A 21552-nucleotide genomic window follows, 5' to 3' on the forward strand; every position below is an offset into this window, starting at 1 on the left:
TACCTGTGTTTGGAGGCGGGGGCTTGTTGTGAATCCACTTAACTACTTTGATGCCATTCTGTGCAGTGGCGATGTTCACACCTGGCACGCAGGTGATGAGGTGTTCCAAGGGAACACCCCCTCCTCGGTTTTCCTGTACTACTTCTAGTTCACCAAACTCTGCGGCATAACAATCTGGAAAACTGAAGTTGGGGGAGAAACAGGTTAATTAAAATAATGGAAAAGCAAAGCACTTGCCAAACAGACGCCTGCCTTTATTTTAACACATCCATTAATAAATAATTTCTGTTAAGATGCCCATGATCTGGGTTTCAAAGTTAAATTAAGGTCCTAGAGAGGCAATCACTGTGGCATTTCTCTCTTTGATGCATTCTGATGGTATCAAAAATTCCTGGGCAATTTTCTAGCAGAGGGGGTTAAAAATAAGGCAACAGGGTTGCAAGTTCAACCTCCTCTAACATATCAGTTCGGTGGTTTTAAGGCAACTTGGTTCTGTGTTGGCCCCTCTATTAAGCCTACCACGTGGCCCATGGTGTGGCTGAAAGGACTTCTGAATACTTTTCTCCTACAAATGTTGAAATCTACAACTATTTGAGACCGTGCACTCTCTCGCAGTACTTGTGCAGAGCACTTCTAATAATCTTTTCTCTGTGGAGAAGAATCTGCCCTATTCATGCTGATGTTTCTAAAATTCAGCACAAACACAATTTCTTGTTGAAATATCGAGTGAATGGATCCCATTTCAGATACACTTCGACTACAAGTGGTACCTAAAAACGTCAGGCTGAAGCCTGGTACAGTGCGTGCTTGGGGAGAGGTGCAGGCAGGTGGTGGACTTTCTATAAAGAGGAGGACTAAGGTGTCACAATGGCTTTGACACGGTCACCTTAATAAAGGCACGGTGCCCTCGTGTGTCTGCAGAAGACTATGAACCTGGGGCGCGAACGTCTTCAGCGAGAGAATCACAAAAGGAATCTTGTAAGAGTCTGGATCAAATTCATGTTCACTGCCGAAAAGAGAACAAAACAGATGACATTTCTCAGTGGTCTAAGACGTTCCCAAGGTAATTCTAACAGATGCTCCACGACCTTTTACAAAAGGATTACTTCTCAAGGGAAACGGGCAATCTACCTGAAATCCTTATTGGGACAGTGCTGCCTGCAGACAGGCTCGTGATATTCTAACTCTTCAAATATAATTGGGCTGCAGTTTGTTGAGGAGCCGTCATGTGACTGGGAAGACCCCAAGGGGCTCTGGCGGGCCTGACTGCTGGGTAAGAGACACACCAGTCTGCCATTTCCTTGTTCACGGATTGCGACTGTGTCTGTTAGTTTATACAAATCTGACACATTCAACCTGTGTCCAAACCTAAAAGCAAGGAAAGAGAGAGATGCTGACTTAAAGAGAACGTTTTTCTTTGTACAGAAATTCCTGACCTGTTTAGATAAAGCTCTATAACCAAGAATGGTTCCCCTGTCTCTTTGAAAAGTAAAACTGGGATAATTCTACTATAAATTTATTCACCATCAAACCAGTGATGCTTGGCACTCCCTTCCAGTCATCCCTGGCCCATTGCCCATTACAGTGATTATATATATCATTTGGCACCTAGCCTCCGACCCCACAAGTCTCTGTAAATGCCTCACCTAATTTTCTGAGATGGAAAACTATCAGCCATGACCCATTTCACCTTGGCCTCCCCTTCACTTCCAAATCCCTCTGTAATACTTCTCACCATCTCTGCTCCTCTCCCCAGACGAGGTATACCCCTTTTCAGCTAACCCTATGCTTCAGCCCCCGACCTACACTAGACTGGACTCCCCAGTCACCACCCTGACTTGTGTCTTTCATACTTGGAGCTTAAAGGCACAGGATCTGAAGACAGATTTGAGTTCAAATTCTGACTCAACCTATGTGACCTTGGTCAAGTTATATAACCAATCTAGGCCTCAGTTTTCCCATCTGTAAAATGGGGTGACAATCCCTACCTCACAGGGCTGACGTGAGAATTAAATGTGGCATGTATGGAGACAGCTTAGCACAGAGTAAGTGCTCATTAAATGTTAGCTGCTCCAATGGTCTCTTCCCAGTGCCCTGCCTACACACTCAGATCGCCCCATGACCAACACCAGTCTCAAATTCCAGCCCCCACCCCCTACACTGCCCCACTCCACTTATGTCCAGTCTTCTCTGTGCTTTCACTCAGTCTGGAGCTCTCGCGTCTTCCCTATAATGGAAACAGCTCGTCTCTCAGGAGTTGCCTCTGCTGTTTCACCATCCAGTCTGCCATCCCCTTCCCTCCAGGATTGTCTCCACAGGACTCTTCAGAGTTGGCTCTCAAGTCACCAGTGGCCTCCTCCTCCTCCACCCCAAACCTCACACCATGTTCTCAGGCCATCCACACCCTCCTGATAACACTCTGGCCTCTGGGTTCTCACCGGCTTCCTGTCCCTGGTTGCATTCCACCCAGTTCTGCCCTTTCTCTAGTTCTCCCTCTCCTCTAAGTTCATCTGCTCCCAGGTCTTTCAAGATCATCTTTAGGCAAATAACTGCCGTATCTTCAGAGCTGACTTCTTTACTGAGGGACTCCAAATGTGCAGAAGACCACCTGAACTCTCTGCCCAGATATTCCAATAGCCCCCTAAAACTCATATGCCCAAAGCCAAGATCAAAAACTCATTGTAGGGCTTTCCTGGTGGCACAGTGGCTAAGAATCCACCTGCCAATGCAAGGGACATGGGTTCGAGCCCTGGTCCAGGAAGATCCCACATGCCATGGAGCAACTAAGCCCATGCGCCACAACTACTAAGCCTGCGCTCTAGAGTCCACATGCCACAACTACTGAAGCCCGCGCACCTAGAGCCCATGCTCTGCAACAAGGGCAGTCACCTCAATGAGAAGCCCGTGCACCGCAATGAAGAGTAGCCCCGCTCACTGCAACTAGAGAAAGCCCTCGCACAGCAACGAAGACCCAACACAGCCAAAATTAAATAAATGAATTTAAAAAAAACGCACTGTAACTCCTAAACAAGCTTTCTTTATTTCTTCCCTATTTCCAGTTTAACCATACAAACTTCCTCCCTGTCACCTAGGGCAGAAAACTCAGAATCAAACTGACCTCTACTTTTTACCTTGCCTGCTACATAAAACTAGTTACTAAGTCCAATTTCACTGACATTTGAAACTTCTGTGGTGTCTAGTTCCCTCTGTTCCGACAGCGTCTACTCAGAGCCGGGACTGGTGCACACACTCCCCCGTGTCTCTCTCCCTTCCCCATTCACTCCAGCTCAAACACCACCACTGCCTGAAGTCTTCCCACCACCACACCTCTCCCCTCCCCTCCTTCCTCCGATACTTCAGTGGCTCCCACTATCCACGGGATAATGGCCAAGCTCCTGGTTCCTTCCACCCTCTGTAACCTCAAGGCCTTTTCTCCTTCCTACTCCTCCTTTGTAATGATAGTTTTCTTTGTTCTATACAATATATGGCGAGTGTCTTTTCCCTTCCAGACATAACAGCCCCAAAGACAAGGGCTGTCTTTCCAGCTCTGCACCCTCCACAGAGCCTTTCGTTCCACTAGTACTTGCTGAGCGTCTACTGAGCACTGGGCATTGAAGACATGGTGCTAGGTCAGACACAGTGCCTGCTGTCCTGGAGCTTACAGTCTAGAAGGTGCTTGAAAATGTTCACACAATGAATAACAAAACTCATCAGCCAAGTGGAAAAGATGAAAGTACAGCTTTGGGGACTGAGGTCTAAATTTGCTAAAAATGAAAGACGTTCTTCAAATGTGTGTTAAAACTGGAATTTCAATCTGAACACCACTGTCTTGGTCTTATTTCCTCTGCTAGTTCCTTAAGAGTTGCTACCAGTTTTATGCATGGAAGTCACCCATCAGTACTGGCTGGATCAATGAAAAAAGTAACCCTTACTTACTTTTTTTCATAAATATCTGTAAATTTAAAAAGAGGCAGACAACAGGCAGGAGCATCCTGAAGAATGGACATCGTTTCTGCACTGCAAGAAAAAAGTTTAGTCCATTAGAGAACAGACGACTTCCTCTCCGTTCCAAGTTGTATTTTAAAAACAGAGTTCATAAAATTGATTACCATCATGTGTATGCAAAATAAACATACCCATTTATATCTCAGTTGATCTTCCAGAAAAACTTAAAGAACGGACTTCAGGAACAAGGCAATTAAACAATATTTAGTCACATATACTGGGATTTTTATCAGACTTAAGCATAGGGCTTTGCACACCTGTTTATCAGAAAGACACTGACTACTCACTGAGACACTTTATTAATTCAGAGCAAAGGGCACAAGAGCTTGACTGTCTCCTGCCACAGCGCAGTTCTAACAGACAGATGGGCGAGGAATCCCCACAGTTGAAGATACACAACTGAATACACTGGTTAAGAGTGACTGGCTTTAAGCCATAGGATTATGGATGATTTTTTTGTCTCCTGCTTCTTTTATGTTTCTGAAATTTTAAAATTATATTTAATGAGTATTATCTTTATTCTAGGAAATTAAAAAATAACTTAAAATGATGGTGAAGTTTGACTTGTGTATGTTATGAAATGATCATCACAGTAAGTGAACGTCCATCATCTCATATAGACACAAAATAAAAGAATTATTTTCCTTGTGATGAAAACTCTTAGGATTTACTCTCTTAACAACTTTCATACGTAACACACAGCAGTGTTCATTATATTAATCATGTTGTACATCACTCCCCTAGTGCTTAGTTATCTTATAACTGGAAGTTTGTACCTCTTGACTGCCTTCATCCAATTCCTCCTTCCCCCATACCCCACCTCTAGTAACCACAAATCTGATCTCTTTTTCTATGAGTCTGTTGGCTTGTTTTTTGAAGTATAATTGACCTATAAACAGTATGTTAGTTCCTGGTGCACAAATCATTATACTGTCTGTACACCTTAAACTTACAGGGTGCTGTGTGTCAAAAGCATATTATGAATAAAACCATCACTAGATTCCTAAGATTAGTCTAGTCGTAATGCAGACTTACGGGGCTGGGTGTCTATGTGACGTTAAAGATATATCTGCAAGTTGAGAGCTTACAGCTTTGTAGATCTACGTGTTATAGACAAATCCACCTTCTACTAAGACTGGAAGGTAATATTTCAGACTTTCTAGGCTTATAAACTTTTATTGTAGAGGCCTACTATTTTTAGAACCTGTTCTAGATATGTGGCATATTATTTTACTCCTAAGTGCCTGCCAAGTTTAAGCTGTACTTCATCTTTGATTAATGACTTGAACAAGGGTAAACTATTCTAGCTAGCTTATTTCTAACTTCTACCTTATTTCTAACTCTATCAAGGGAGAAAAAGCATTTATTGCATATGTGATCATCACAAGAGGGTTGGGAATGGGATAAAATCTATTTTTATTATTTCTAAAATTGTTTTTGGGCCAAAATGTTATTTCCTGAAATAAACGGCTTGTTTGTTCTTTACCTCAGTAAAGAGAGTGATTTATTAGCAGCTCCCGTGGCAAGTGAGACCAGGATCTTCTTGCTGCCAATCTTGTATCTGTGGAGGCTATTCACCGCACTTATTGCTTCTTGTAAGTTTTCCATCTGAACAACAGCTTTGAGCTGATAATCTGTGTGGGGGCTGAGCTCAACATTCTTCACCTGCAGCAGTAAAAAGGAAAACAGAATGCCGATCTACCCAGAACCCTGTCCTCTTAAAACTGAAGGTGACTCACTAGGCAACTGGTTTGTGGGCTTCAGTGCTGCCGTGAGGGAACCTGTCTGAACTGTGCACTTCCGCTGACCAGAACCTAAGTGAGCTAGGATGGGTGACCTTCAGGGATGTGACGTCAGCCTAGCCTGCCTTGTGCTCTGGCACACAATGCTCTCCAAGGCAGGCTTAGGGGCCAACACATGTAAGGAGTCTTTTGCGTCTTCTCCAGACCCTGCCAAAACCTGGGGCATAGCCATCTTAAGTTTCAGTAAAAGGTGCATTTTTAGCAAATTGCACCTAAAAACTGAATCAGATACCGTAAGACATTAACAAAAACAGCCAATATCATTTTAGAACCCTATTTCCATATTTTAGCAGCCAGAGCTAACTAAAACCCATCAGTGTTTTATTTCCCGAAGAGCCACTGAAATCCCTGCCCATGACCACAAGTGCTTCTATGCCAGGCTTCTTGCTCTCTTGGGCTGTATCCTAAAAACAGAATACACAGCACCACCATGAGCAGGCCAGAGGAAAAAGGAAGGTGTTCAAACTCGTTGAGTGACACTTACACTCTGCCTGTAGTTACATGTGTTGAGTTAAGTGCACTCAACTTGAATGCCAGCAAGGGGTAAAACAAAGGCAAGAACAAGAGTGAAAAGGTTACCTTGCCGTGTCTAGAAAACGCTTCCTGCATGAGCTGCTGCAGCTCCTTCCGGGACAATCTGTAGTCTAGGTTGCTGATCTGGATATCAGCACCATTTGCAAATGGGTCTGGGCAGTCGGCACCAACGCTCGAATTTGCAGCGTTGAAAGCAAGCGGGGATGCTCTGTTTAAGAGGTTTGGAGACATACTCCTGCTTAAAACATACATAGGTTATTTTTAAAAACTGTTATTCTATTTATTCAGCTTATGCCATTTAGATTTTGTTTGAAGCTATATAAAAACAGCTTCCCGCAATACAATTTGATTTTCAATTTTTTTTTTTATCTTAAACATGCACTGATTTAGACTCATTGTCAAAAATACGACCTGTTGACTACCTTATTAACAGCAAATAAATTACTCAATATCGGGCTTCCCTGGTGGCACAGTGGTTGAGAGTCCGCCTGCCAATGCAGGGGACACGGGTTCACGCCCCGGTCTGGGAAGATCCCACATGCCACGGAGCGGCTAGGCCCGTGAGCCATGGCCGCTGAGCCTGCGCGTCTGGAGCCTGTGCTCCGCAACGGGAGAGGCCACAGCAGTGAGAGGCCCCCGTACCACAAAAAAAAAAATACTCAATATCCTTTTATTGCATTATTTAAAGCTAACGGCAGAAATTACAGGCAGGCCTAATGAATTAGTTTTCCACTTTGTGCATTTATTCTTAGGACACTGAGCATTTCTTCTTAGGAAATTAGCTTGCGATATCCATGTAAATCATTTCTCTCCCCCTGGCTCTGAAAAAGCCAGATAGAGAGAGAGAGAGAGAGAGAGAGAGAGAGAGAGAGAGAGAGAGAGAGAGAGAGAGAGAGAGAGAGAGAGAGAGAGAGAGAGAGAGAGAGAGAGAGAGAGAGAGAGAGAGAGAGAGAGAGAGTGTGTGTGTGTGTGTGTGTGTGTGTGTGTTTTGGCTGTGCCATGTGGCTTACGAGATGTTAGTTCCCCGAGAGAGAGAGAGAGAGAGAGAGAGAGAGAGAGAGAGAGAGAGAGAGAGAGAGTGTGTGTGTGTGTGTGTGTGTGTGTGTGTGTGTGTGTGTGTGTGTGTGTTTTGGCTGTGCCATGTGGCTTACGAGATGTTAGTTCCCCGACCAGGGATCAAACCCGGGTCCTCGGCAATGAAAGCATGGACTCCTAAGCACTGGACCGCCAGGGAATTCCCAATATATTTTTAAAATATAAAGACATTTTATTTGATTTATTTTTTGGCCGTGCCACACAGCATGTGGGATCTTAGTTACCTGACCAGGGACTGAACCCACGCCCCCTGCAGTGGAAGCGCAAATCTTAACCACCTGACCACCAGGGAAATCCCAAGCCAGATATTCTTGCTCATATATTGCGGCCCTTCTCCACGTAAGGAAGTCTTACGTGAGTTTGTACATGTCATTTGACAGGTCCAAAGTCATGTTCTATAGTGAGTCTTCACCAACTCAGAAGAACAAATACAATGCTAGAAGGAGCTCATGGGATGCATGAGCTCCTTCTGTTTTCCAAGGTTCCAGAATTAGTTGGAGTGAGTTTAGAAAGCTTAAATAAGGTCGGTGTTAAGGTTGTTTACAGAGACCCTCGTTCCTCAAACAGCTTCCTGTAATTACCCCACGAATAAGAATAACCAATGTGTGTCCGTTTGGGCCTCTTCCTCAGCATGAGGCCCATGATGAAGCCATGAGGACATGGTAAGAACATAATGTGCCTCCCATCATTGCCCAAGGACTCCAGGACAGGTTTCTCTCTCTGACCTCTGCTTACCAAGACTCCCACGTGGAGGAGGGAGAAACAGCAAGAATCACTGCCCCCAAATGTTAGCTATCGTTACCAGTGGAAAAGGGGACTGGTGGAGGAGGGGTGGAAGATTTCTCTTTTAAATATGCACTTGTGTATTGCTTGAATTCTGTTAAACAAACTATTTCATAACCCCTTCTACTGCACACAACCACTCCTTGGATCAAGAACCACTCACCGAGAAGACCAAGACTGAGGCGTGAGCAGAGGACCCACTTGCCTGGATGCGATCAACTTGCTAAAAGCAGACGGGTAACTCACTTGGAACAGAGTCTCCTCTTTATCTTTTTTATCTACAGGAGAACTGGTAACACTGCGGGTGCAGAGGTTCTCTTTTCTAGTGGAGGGAAACATTGCAGGGAAGCGGTCACTTATTTTCCTTCACATCATGACAAGCAGCTACAAGGGAGAATAACAGAACCTACTTCGGATTGGTTTTGTAAACAGATTCTGCCACCCCCGACGTTTTAGGTGTGGGCGCTGCAGCACTTGAATTTCTGTGAGGCGGTGCCACCGGCCTCAGGTGGCCTTGCTGGGGCTCACTGCTTCGAGTGCCGGTCTTCGACTCCATGCGGCATAGCTCCTTAAAACAGACAGAGCAAGGGAGTTTAACAGTTAAGCCCCCAGGATGTGTCAGACCTTGCACAGAAAACACTTGACTTTGAGTATCCTCGAAGCAAGTGAGCATATAAAACAGAGACCAAGAAAGCAAACCTACCATAAACTTCAGAAAGCAAGAGGTATCACAATACCTGTAAACTTTTAACATTGGTATTTTTGGTAGCAGATCCAGAATTTGCCTGCGACCCTTTTCCAGGTGCGGCTTTGGCACTGGAAGATGGTTCACTTGTATCTTTGATGAGGCACAATTTTGGATTCTTAAGTTTTTTGGGAGACTTCGCTTTATCAGCAGTTGCGTTTGAACTCTTTGTTTCACAGAGTTCTCCACTTTTTGGAGTAAATGACACGATGATCCTATTACCAAAGACATCTTCATTTTCCATTCGCTTCAGAGCCCGTTCTGCACTATCTCGGTTTATGAAGCGGAGGATTGCGCTGCAGCCTGTGATATTTAGCACTTTCCCGCCACAATTATCGGACAGGCGTCTGAGCCTGTTGCTGATGCTCTTGCCATCTTTATTTGCTGGTAGGTTATAAACATAGAGTAGAGTCTGGCACTGTTGATACAGAGGAAAAGTGTTACAGTGGGTTGACTCGAGGGCACACATTCAATTACAAACAAGAAGAACAATGAGTGATCTCCAAACTTTAGCTAGCGACCTTGAAGGGGAGATAACAGAGATTTCCACGGGAGAGGGTAAACTTACTTAGACTGAAAAACATGGAAAAAGAGAAATGTATCTAAAATTATCACTCTGGTGAATGAGAAAAAAATATGTGGCAAGATTGAATGTACTGAATAATCGGTCTTTTTTTTTTTTTTGTAAATCATAAGGAATAAGGATCTCTACAGTGGGCAATCTCTCACCTAAAATACTACAATCAACTTAAAGCCCTTCCGGATTAAAAAAGTGAGTGCCAAACACAAGCGAAATAGAGGAAATGTAGCTATAGCCAAAAGACTTAAAAACATAATGAAGAACAACAAAAGTGAATCAGCAGAGCAGCTCCAAAGCCTGAAGTAGGGCCTGTGTATGTTACTTCTTGGGCCAGACTCTGGTATCCCCAACTGCAGATTATCCTTAGCACGTGTTTAATCTCTGGCCAGGCTCTGATCTTGTTGGGTATCAAGCAATGCAGTGGGGCCAACAATGCAAATGCCTGAATCTGGGGGCGGGGCGGGGGGGCAGTCTCCGTTCTGCTGCCATCACGCTGTGGGACCTCCAGCGGCTTGCTTACTTTTTCTAAGTGCTGACTTCCTCCTCTCTAAAATGAGGAGGTTGGGTGAGATCATTCCTAAAGTGCTTCTGTAATCCTAAAGTTATTAAAATACGTTAAAACTGCATTTCATGAATGGGATTGCCCACCCTTCTGGACCATCCACACTATAGCTCCTCTCTGTTATTACTGTTTAAAAGTTGCACATATAGTCTCCAGACAGCTTAAACACAAGCTCAGTGTTGCAGTAAACATTCTTATCCTAAACAAGACTATGAGAAATGCTCAGCCTGCTGGAAACGTGCACTTTCTCCTGTCAAGTGGCTTACCAGGCTACAGGTGTAGCGACCACTACTCCTCACTGTGCCCATGCATGCCAGGGACCACAACCATAGAAAACAGGCTCAGAGGCCTGCTGGAGCTTCAGGATTAAGTGCCACAACTGTACTATCACTGCTTATTTGACTCCAACCACACCAGTATGTGCAAACCATCATCATATTCTTTACCCTTAAAACCTGGAAGCAAAAAGAGTAATAACTCTCATTCCATTACTTCCATCCCCCTGGCACAAAACATTGCTAGCTTTGTAGACACGGGCAAGTGGCTGTCAGTAAGGTAAATCTGAAAGTCAGTTCCCTATGACATTGTGAAAATAATAAAAGCAAAATGCATATATATCAATTCTCTGAATATCTGTAAGAGAAGAAAGTTTCTAGGCCTGTTTCAAAATCTGGCCAGCCTACTACAAAGAACAGCCTCACCTGGGCTTGGAGACCCCTTATGAAGGGCTGTCTTGAGCCTCTGTAATCTCAACTAGAATATGGCAGAAAGAACACAAACCCACTTACTGGCATTTTTACTGGTAACCTGGGGGGCAGGTCGGAAATGAATTCTTCAAATCTGATCAGCTCATTAGCATGATGCAGCAGTGCTTCTGAGGCCTGGTTTTTATGGACCAAAATTATGTGGAAACCATGCCTGTGTCTCAGGTCACTAAGTTCCAATGCGAAATTGACATCAGCTGAAAGACAAGGTACAGCCCAACCCCCATCCCCAAACATTAGAAACACCTGACAGAGAGAGGTAACTCTAATGACATCTACTGAGAAGGAAGGAATGGCAGGATTATATTCTAAGTTGCCACCCCCACCCCTTTCTAGAACAGGAACGCATTTCATATCAGAAGGATTAACACGGTAAGACAATTTTACATATACTTATACTGAACCCCAAGACACGTTACTTCCAGTAGTAAAAAGGAGCAAATGTTAATACTCTGAGGAGCCCCAACTTCATCTTAGATTTTTAAAATTAGCAATAAGGGGCCCCCAGGATTAAAAAAATTACATTTTCTTTAATAAACTTGGCCCTGCAAGAATCCTTAATCAAGTTCCAAGGAGAAAAATACAGAAATCCACGTAGACCCATTTTTTTTCTAAACAGTTTTCAAAGATAAACATAAAATGTCCTATGTATTTCAGCGTCTCTGGGGGCACATTTTACTTTAACATATTTTGGTTTCTATGATAATTCACACACAGTGAGTTTAGCTGAAATTAGCAGATGTTTCTACACTTACTTGACACAAGAACCACAGTGGCAGGAGCAGTGTGAGTATTTGCAAACCTTCGGAGGCTCTGGCGGAGCTTGTCGTCAGCAGCGTTCTTTGCAGTAGCATTGATGTGGGCAACGGTTACCTGCATTAATTTATAATAAGGACAAATGAGAAAGAGCTGAGGTTAGAAAATCACTACACATTCTGCCTGCCTCTTAATAGACAGTTCTTGAGGAAACTTTTATTATTACTGCCACTTAGGAACGGAAAAAAATTACAGTCAAATCTCAATAATTTCAACTTCAGTTCTCCAGACGAATTAACTGGATCATTATCCCTAGTTTCATCTGTAATCTTCTGCTTTTCTGCTTCATCCATCCCCCTTTCAGAAAATAAAGAAAAGAAAGTGAAATGTGAAGTAAACTAGCTCTCTCTAGTATCTTTTGCCAACAGTTTTGTGGGTGGCAGAGGTATGATATATAATTAAGGTACAATTTGGGGCTGTATTTGATGTCATTTCTATTCGTCGTCTATGGCTTCCACCATCAGGTGGTGGAAGAAGAGAGGCATCTGCCCCTAAGGGAGCTAAAATGTGTTTATTCCTGTTAAAACTATCAGGCTCATATTAAAGTCTCCAAAGGAAGGAAAGGTTTGAGAGGTGCCTCAACTACATACAATACAAAATAGGATTTATTAGTTTTTACAAGGAACAGAACTATATAATTTTAGGCAGGAATATGGCATATCAATGGAATTACTTGTCTGAAAGTCAAAAGAACTTGATTCTGGTTCCAGCTGAAGAGAACAGACTTTGGGGTCAGACAATCTGGATTTAAATCTAAGCTCATCCACTTACAGCCATATGATCTTAAAAAAGTTGCTTCACCTCTTGGGCCCTTTCATTTGTAAATTCCAAATAATAAATCCTATGAGCCTTGTTCACAAAGCAGTTATGAAAATCAAAGGAAATGATACATATGTAACCACTATACTAGGAAAGCACTAGTCACATATAAGCAGCCTTGCTGAAAGATCAGACATGATTAAATGATTTCTAGTACCTAATTAAGAAATAATCTTTTGCTATTTTCCTTTATTTACAAACTTAGCACAAATGCATATTATTAAACAAATTTTCAATTAGAATTCTTAAAAAAAATCACACATGCTTATTCTTCTACCAAAATAGATAAAAATTCTTTTTTTTTTTACCTGGCAATTATTCAGTTCTTGAATAACTTCTTTGTTTTCTTTACTGATGTCACACACACAAATGAATTCTGCTTCTCTGTGGCCTTTAAAAAACTTCTCACGAATTCTTTGTACAACTGCAGTAGCTGAGCGGCCAGAGGGGACTGAGCAATTTTCAATATCCCAAAAAACTCCAATGGGGGGTAAGTTTTCTAGCACCTGTCCGGCTAGCGCAACTTCTGGTGACCCTTAAGAAATGTTAACATTTTCAATTACAATGGTAAAAAAGAGGTAAGATATTCAAATAAAAATAACAGGTAGCTACCTCTCATTCTTAGGGGCAGGAAAATGAAATTATTGACTGATGTTAAATTTAAGGATACCAACCTCAATGGCTGGTCTAATAAGACAAACAACCCCAAGTTGCCATAGTATCTCTAAGTGATTATTCCCATTTTTCAGGAGAGAACAAATCTAAAGATCAAGTCACTTTAAGCCCACAATAAATCCATGACAAAGCATGAGGCGTTCTCACACTGACCAGTTATGCTCCTCTGAACACTAACACATAGGTGAATGGACACAGCAGCTCTGAGACCTGACCTTCATGCTCCACCTGCACTTGTCTACCGACTCAGTGTGGGAGAACAATGAAGAGGAGACAGACCATGAAGTTGTTATCATCCTTGATTTGATTTTATTTTTAAAGCACATTTGTTTGTTTGTTTGTTTCTGGTTGCATCGCAGGGCTTGCTGGATCTTAGTTCCCTACCCAGGGATCCAACCCGTGCCCACTGCAGTAGAAGCTCAGAGTCCTAACCACTGGACCGCCAGGGAATTCCCTTGTCCTTGATTTTAAATGATTTTTAACACTGCATTCATATCTGATTCAAGTTTTTAAAAAATGTTTTTTAAAGATAAAATATATCAATTACTTTTTGGGGAAATGATCTTAGGTTTTCAAATACTGTTTTTCATCAGCCATTGCTAAATCTTTCTAAATACTAAGTACGTCTAGGGAGCATACAACCAACAAGTGTGATTATGAACCTAAGTTGACACCAAGTCCCTTCCAGCACTTATTTCTCCTAATATACTCCTTATTTTTCTATACACAGCTTCTGGTCTCAAATAGCATCAGCCCAACATTAATGGCAACTGACCTATTGGTCTATAAGGATAAAAAGATCTTTACCAAGAGATGGAAATGGAGACTCATACACAGTAGCTTTAGAACCACAGGAATCTTTTTAAAGGTGATTAAATGCAGTGTTAGTATCAGGTATTGAAAACTAATATGCACATTTTACACCATACTGTCATTTACCAAATTTCGAAGCAGCTTTGCCTAGACTGGTCGCCAATAACAACGTGGTCTCCTTCCCTGTTCCTTTGGTTCCACAGCCATTACACAGAGGAATAGTAACAGGTGCAGTTTGAGTATTTGGAGGTGGTATATTTGGCCAGACTTTAGCAGCATCAATTATACTATTTCTTGCCGGCTGTTTTAAAATTTTTTTAAAAAGAGGAGGAGGTTTCAGATACATTATTTCAGAACCTAGAGTTACACATAACAACTGAAAACACATTCTAAGTGTTTCTCCTTTCCAGCTGCTAACCTCTGATAAAACGTATTTTCAAATCACCTTTCCCAGAACTATCAGCTACCAATGCATAAACTCACTTCCAAAGTGACTTGAAATGATCAGGGAAGATATTCACATGATCAGACCTTTACATTCTGGGCCATGTGTCTGCTACGGTGGAGACCCTCAGACACACTTTACATAAAAGGAAGTAACGTCTTTACCTGAACACTGGGTGTGACTGAGACCAAGTTTCAAGTTCCCCAAATTATTACAAAGGGACAACATGCAGTTTTACAAGAATGGGTCCATGTATCAAGTGAGTGTTAGCTATAAGAAATCACAATTGTGCTCTAGCCTTTAAAGACTGAACAGAACACGAGGCTTTGCCAAGCTAGGTTCACATGTAAGAAGTAGATTTATTACAGGAGACTCTAAGAGCATAAACTAAATAATTACTCTGTACTTTTTTGAATGGTCCCTCCCATTTTACCCTTTGCTTTCTTTCAGGACCAGAAGGAGTTATGCTGATGGGGAGAAAGCCACATCACGAAAGAGTCTTTGACCCCACTCACAAGAAAGATATTTTTCAAGATATATCCATTAGTATTTTTAAAAAGTCATTCCTCAAACCTTAGCTGCACCCAACATAACAAATAAAAAGATACAAACCTTGTTGAGGCAGTCTTCGCAGTAAAGTGAGCCCTTTAAACAAACCGGAGGTACCACATTTAGGTGCAAAGAGTTGGTGCATAAGTGAGGCGTTAGCTCCGACTGTGAAATGTGCTCTTCCAAGTGCCCGGGAGCCCCACTTGTGAAATCAGAACAGGGGAAATAGCCAGCGGAGGAGGTGCAGCCCTGGAGAGCTGGAAACTGATGCAGCTTGTGCACATTACCATGACATGACTGGAAATGGAGCTTTCCACAACAGGGCAGGTGTTTGCAGGGAGAGAGATTACTTTCTAGACACATGCTGGGAAAGTCACTTGCAACGCTGGCCAAACTGTTCCTAGCTGAGGCACTCTGGAGTGAAGATGCAGACTGGAAAGCAAACCCTGACCCCACCTGACACGTGACTGTCCTGGTGCTTTGCGAGTCTAACAGTGCGCCTGGGGGAATCAAGCTACCAGTCCCTCCGCCACCGCCACCACCAAAACGCATTGGCGAAGTGGAGGGGTCATTAGGGCAATGGGCACAGCAGCTTACTTTGGGGACAGTTGAAAGCTGTATTTTAGGTTGCTGAAGAGAATGGATATCTGGAAGTGGGACTGCTGGAAAAAGTTTAGAGCCAGCATGAAGGGGAGATGGTACATCCTTTAATTCCACAGCAACTTTCTTGTTCTCCATGTAATCTTTCTGAGAAAAGAAAACCAGAACACAAATTAATTTTATGAGGCTAGTGACTTGGGGATACTCACAACTGATTGCATTAAAAAATGGAAACAGTGTTCAAACCTATCTACATCACTCCGTCATAACCACACAAAATCACAACCACAAAAATGGAATGGCAGCTAAAACCAGGAGCATTCTTCAGCAGGAGGTGAACATTGAAACAGACAACTAAAATTACAACTGTGTCCTTCCTGAATTTTAAGAGACTTGGGGAGGGGGTCTGTTTACATATTCAACAAGCCTGATTAACCAACCATGTCTCAGTGTCTTCCCTTTGATAACTTCCCCTTGCCTCTCAGTGTCTTCTGAAGACAAAACAGGTGGTATGAAAAACAACACAGTCATAACAGTATTCACTAAAGACGGCTTACAAGCAAAGCGCCTTGAGGAAAATACTTAATAGTTTGTGCAGTCAGAGCTAGGTGGTTTTAGTAAGGTCCTCCAGGGGAGAAGGTATCAAGCACTATGGATGAGATCAGCCATCTGCCCAAGTGGCCCATCCATGAATAGGTCTTAAACGTGTTGCTGATGACATTTAGCAAACCCTGGGGTATCATGACCTAAAGCCATAATGCCAACAATTATTTTGTAACCAGTGGAAAGAATTAGAGTAATTAGAAAACTATCTGGGGAAAAGATAAAAGAGAAATAGTTTGTCATATGCCTGTAACATAGACACATGAGGCTGGTATGCTTATAAAGGTTATAGCATTGCATTGGTGTCAGAGACCTGGGTTTGAATGTGATACTAAATAGTTTTATGACCTTGGGTAAGTGACTTAACCTAACCTCTTTATGCTTCAATTTTACCATCCTTCAACTGGGAACAACAGAATGTACCTACTACATTTGTTAGAAGGATAAAATGAAATAGTAAACATAAAGCACTCAGCAGAGTACCTGGCCACTGAAAGGGGATTCGACAAATCAACAACATTTATTGGCTGAATGCAGGCACTATTAAGATGAAGGGGATGCCCTGATATAGTGATTGAGACATGCTCATCCCTTAGAGCATAGAAAGGTCCATCTGACTGCTATGATTTCACTCCTTCTGCTATGGGAGGGTATACTAATATGGGAGAAACTTGGATTTTCAGTTACTTTTCCTAAAAGGGAGGTAATAGCAATGGTCTCACCAGCCAACAAGCAGTGTGTTCTGCCCTCTTGGTAATTACAATTCAGGCTGGAAATTAACTCACTGGCATTATGATTTATATAGATCTGGCTCTTATGGGCAGGGTTACTGTGAGGTGGTCTTCCTGAACGTACTCAATTCTGGGTACCACTGACAAAATCGAGATTCTGGATCTGTAAAGGTGACAGTGCAATTCCGTGTCCTGTGACTCTGTTAGGGCTAGATCTGCCACCCCAGGACCCTGCTTGAGCTGCCAGCCCTCAGTGCAAACTGTCCCTGAGGTAAAATACTTCTGAAATAACTCCAATTACTGATGCCATGCGACAAAGGTAACTATATAATGAAAAACTGGAGAAGACAGGGAATAGATTTTTTTTAAAAGTCATTATCAATACCCTTATATAAATTCATAGTGAAGTCTCATTTAAATCCCAAGTACAATAGCAAAAAAAAAAGTGATAACGATGAAGGAAATAAAATCAGAAAACATCAAAATCACTACGAAAAGACAAAAGAAAAAGTTCTAGACATATTTAAATATTCAAGAGAAATCTTGAACAGAAAAAGACTATCAACAAATCCTATCAATCTTTCCTTGATTTTAAGACACAAAACTCAGAAGGCTACCATAAAACAATATCTATTTTGTACTTTCCTCCGGTCTTACTCTACAATGTGGATTTTGTCTTTGGAATCTGTGACGTTAATGAGAAACAAATCTTTCCAAAATTTTAACATCAAATATTTAAAGCATCTATTGTTGCTTAATGTGTAAGTACAGGAGTTAAAAAATTGTGCCTTCATTGAGTCAGGAATTACAATAATGTGCTACAAGGAGTAATATAAGCAGGATGCAAGAGAAAATTTAGCACAGACTCCAGGGAGAGAGACTGCCCCAGACCAAATGGATCTCTCATCTATTTGCATTAAGAATTTGCCATGTCCTTAGTCTTGCACATAGTTACCGTTTGGGGACTAAGTGGCAATGTTTGCTCAGGACGAGAAAAGCAATTAGAGAATTTCCAAAGCCATGGCTTAGCATCATTATCTTGTTGAAGCCATCCAAGTGTTCTACTGCAGGAGTTCTCAGTTCCGTTTCCTTCCATCATACAGCCATACAAAGTGGTTCAACATTCTTTCATCTTTCTTTTCTTTCATTCTTCCACCCTGTTAAGAATGAGATTTCAATATTATTTATTTGCATAAGTACAAATTTTATTACTGAAATCTGAGACTACAACTATATTTATGGTGTATAGGTCATTGCAAAGAGGGCTGATGGGACCAAATCCAGAAACTCTTAATGCTGTGACCAAAGACTGAGTTTTCCATAGGATGTAACAGCCACTCAGTGGTGCTATGTTTTCCTGATGGAGATACAAGATTTAGCCACTCATATCCAGGATTAGTGATGTGGGAAAGTAAAAATAAATGTAAATGTCTTCCAAGTTAAGAAAAAAAAATTATGGTGCAATGGCTCCCAACAAGTCAGATCTTGGAACACAAGTAGAATCGCTATCAAAACATATTACAGCTTACTAAAATTGGTAAACTTGGTTGACTATTTATGCTTGAACCCTAACTACATCAACCTGATGTTTTAAAAAGTCTATCATCTTCCATTCCTTACGTTTCATAGGTCTTCAAACAAAAATGAACTCTGGACAAGCCCTATTTCTTTTCAGCCATGCTTGAGAGAAGTAGCCACATCTTGGACACCTGCATAACCGGGAGAGAAACCTCTCCTCTTCACTTGGCTGAAGCCAAGCTCCTCCAGCCCACAGCAGATGTTTTCTATATAATATTTCTTAATTCTTCTCGACTATCCCTCACTAAACACTCTACTTGGGAGATTCAAAAAGTTAACAGAAGACAGCATATAATTTGAGTAAAAGAACAACCACATGTCCTCATTCCCAATTATGTAAGATCGTGAAATTGATTTCAGAGCAACCTATCCCACTGTGTCTTTGATATGAGTATTGAAGGTCCAAATTAAGTGACCTCTGTGGACTTTGAATTTGATTCAGCTACAAAACAAGTCGAACCAACCTCTTAGTTTACTTATTATGAAAGTGGAATCTGCTATACCACCAAAAATCTAACAGAGAAATCTCAAGTCCCAGATGTGCTCTTATCTACTCCAGAGCAACAACACTCTACAAGTCTTAAATGATACGATAAAAGCAGATCCAATCAGTAGTAGCCATTGGGCACACAGGCGGCCTGCCAGTGGTAAGGACAAGGAAGTCTCATTTCCAAGCCCTCACCACCATGCCCCAACCACCTCCTACTCTTACCGACAATGGCCATTTTAAGGTTATTAATTTATCTTTCAGAAATTTCTGGGCATATAGAGAAGAATTTCTTTTAGCTATCTCCCTGATAAGATGCTCTTTTCAAGAGATTTTAACATCTACATAGTCCAGTGAGGGGAGAGATGACTATATAAGCACTATGTCTAAAATATAGGAAAACCAATCACAAAAAGCAGGGGTAGGCAAACTACTGCCTAAAACTATTGCCAAAACCGGCCCACTGCTTGTATTTAAATGGCCTGCGAACTAAGAATGTGTTTCACATTTTTTAATTCTTGGGAGAAATCAAAACAATATTTTGTGACAAAGCTACATGAAATTCAGATTTCGGTGTCTACGACTAGTTGTATTTGAGACACAGCCAAGCTTATTGAAGTCCTATGGCTATATTTGCACTACAACTGCAGAGTTAATTATTTGCAAGAGACTGTAGATCATATACCTACAGAGCCAAAAATATTTACTATTTGGCCCTTATGTAGAAGCTACAAAACTTTATTAAGTTTCAGTTTCTTCCTCAGTCAAGTGTGCCTAATTTCTCCCCTGCCCACCTCAAAGCATTACTATGGGGGAAAAAAATCAGATAAAAGATGCCACCATCTGTTTGTCTTCACCGCTGTATGGCTTGTGCCAAGCACGGGGCTCCTACATAGTATATACTAAGGAAATATTTGTTGAATGAGAGAATGAATAAAGCAGCTATTTACCTACAAAAACTGGAGCTAATCTGGAGACAGAGATGGAGTTAACTGCCACAATGATAGTAAATTATGGTACTTGTTCTTCCTATTAAATACAGACCTCATATACCCTATCTTCTCTCTAGAGCCTAAGAATTTGTGATGTTCACGACATACACAACTTCAACATGCTCTCTCAAGCCCCTTCAAGGCCAATCCTGAAAGTGAGCTAAGGTGTCAAGTAAAATACAGTTTACAAAGCTTTTTTGTTTAACATTATTTATTTCCTCATTCAGCAAATATTTACTTAGTATCTACTATGTAGTAAGCCTGTGCTTGGCACAAGGGATACAATGAAGGAAACAACCAGACACTGCGATCCATTTATGTCATCTTTTTTCCCACAGTAAATCTGTGAGAAAGACAAGGGAGAAATTAGCCACATTTTTACAGAGGAGAAACAGAAGTTAAATGAAATTATGTAACTTGCCCAAGATCAGACAATAGAAAGGGAAAAGAACCAGGCTTGTCCACCTCTTTCTATCACACCAAGGCACCTCTGGTATCGCTCAACACGAGCAATAGAAAGTATATACGTATTAGCTTGTTAGTGTCCTGCACCCGGAAATTTTCCTAAATATTCCTGGGAATGACGTGATGTAATTCAGGTAGTCAAAGCAAGTTCTGTTTGATTTGAGTGGAAGTCTCACTTCCGCCATTATCTCTCAGTCTTTGAGCAATTCAGATAGTGGTTGAGAGCCCAGACTGTGACATCAGACTGTCCTCCTATCAATCCCCAATTCTGCCGCTTCCTATCTGTGCAGCTTTGGACAACGCGCAACCTCTCTGAACCTCAGATCCCATCTGTAAAATGGGCCTGATGATAATAGTAGCACCTTCATAGGTTGTTGTTTGTATTAAATGAGACAAAGTAGAAAATTTAGCAGTGGCCTTCTCTCAACACCCAATCTAGTCCTCAACACCCCACATCACCGCATCCCATTCCTGGGTATTTCTGTTGTTTTTCACAGTTCTTCTTCCTAAAATTATCTTAGTTGCTTGCTTTTTTATTATCTGTCTCCTCCACGTAAATATAAACTCCACGGTAGTACATATGGATCATGTTTTCTTATTCATTATTGTATCTCCTGCACCTAGCACAGTGTCTGGCACCCACCAACAACTGCTGAATGAATGCAAAGTTCAATAAATGCCTCAGAAGCCCATTTAGGTTTCAGTTTCCCTGTATGCAAAACAGAATATTTATGCTCAGAGATGTTAGAAAGTGCAAAAGATGTAACTTGAAAGCTCTAGGTAATAACAGAAAGGTGCCAGGGAAACTCTAAAAGGTGTATCACAGTGTCGCAGTACAATTATTGGGAGTGGTTCAAGTCCTAAGACGACTCAACGCTCAGTCAAGCCAGAGGCTACACCCTAGGGAGTGCTGATAGACCGAGGAGGGTGCAAAACGCTGGGGGGCGGGAGGGTTGCAAAAACACCAGCTGTTCTCTTCCTCTCTTAAACTTCCAACAAGAAGGGTTGCTCTCCACACCTGGAGGGCCCCAAAGGGAGAAAGGAGACAAGTGTGGGCAGGGAGCCAAACACCCCCAAAGGGCAGCAGAGGCGCTGCAATGACAGTCGTG

General features: G+C 41.9%; 1 protein-coding gene across 6 annotated transcripts in view; it reads right to left on the minus strand.

The window, feature by feature from the left end:
• The window catches only part of MARF1 (meiosis regulator and mRNA stability factor 1), a 40558-nt gene that overhangs the window by 18760 nt on the left and 246 nt on the right, over positions 1 to 21552 (minus strand). For 2 of the 6 annotated variants that reach the window (XR_013831695.1, XM_079946018.1), the window contains exons 2-16: positions 17877 to 18078; positions 15051 to 15734; positions 14120 to 14294; positions 12814 to 13040; positions 11626 to 11743; positions 10895 to 11067; positions 8957 to 9382; positions 8630 to 8787; positions 8383 to 8541; positions 6387 to 6579; positions 5492 to 5670; positions 3937 to 4017; positions 1132 to 1368; positions 887 to 1006; positions 4 to 182 (exon numbers count right to left, since the gene is read on the minus strand). Coding sequence is in view for 5 of the 6 variants with exons in the window: in XM_079946018.1 (XP_079802144.1) it covers positions 4 to 182; positions 887 to 1006; positions 1132 to 1368; positions 3937 to 4017; positions 5492 to 5670; positions 6387 to 6579; positions 8383 to 8541; positions 8630 to 8787; positions 8957 to 9382; positions 10895 to 11067; positions 11626 to 11743; positions 12814 to 13040; positions 14120 to 14294; positions 15051 to 15734; positions 17877 to 18020 (3253 nt within the window). In the remaining variant the exon portion in view is untranslated. Of the gene's footprint in view, positions 1 to 3; positions 183 to 886; positions 1007 to 1131; positions 1369 to 3936; positions 4018 to 5491; positions 5671 to 6386; positions 6580 to 8382; positions 8542 to 8629; positions 8788 to 8956; positions 9383 to 10894; positions 11068 to 11625; positions 11744 to 12813; positions 13041 to 14119; positions 14295 to 15050; positions 15735 to 17876; positions 21389 to 21552 lie in introns of those variants that run through there. The other 4 variants (XM_079946020.1, XM_079946019.1, XM_079946021.1 and 1 more) reach the window with 4 other exon arrangements.

Source organism: Stenella coeruleoalba, assembly GCF_951394435.1.
Source record: "Stenella coeruleoalba genome assembly, chromosome: 15".
Classification (NCBI taxonomy): Eukaryota; Metazoa; Chordata; class Mammalia; order Artiodactyla; family Delphinidae; genus Stenella; species Stenella coeruleoalba.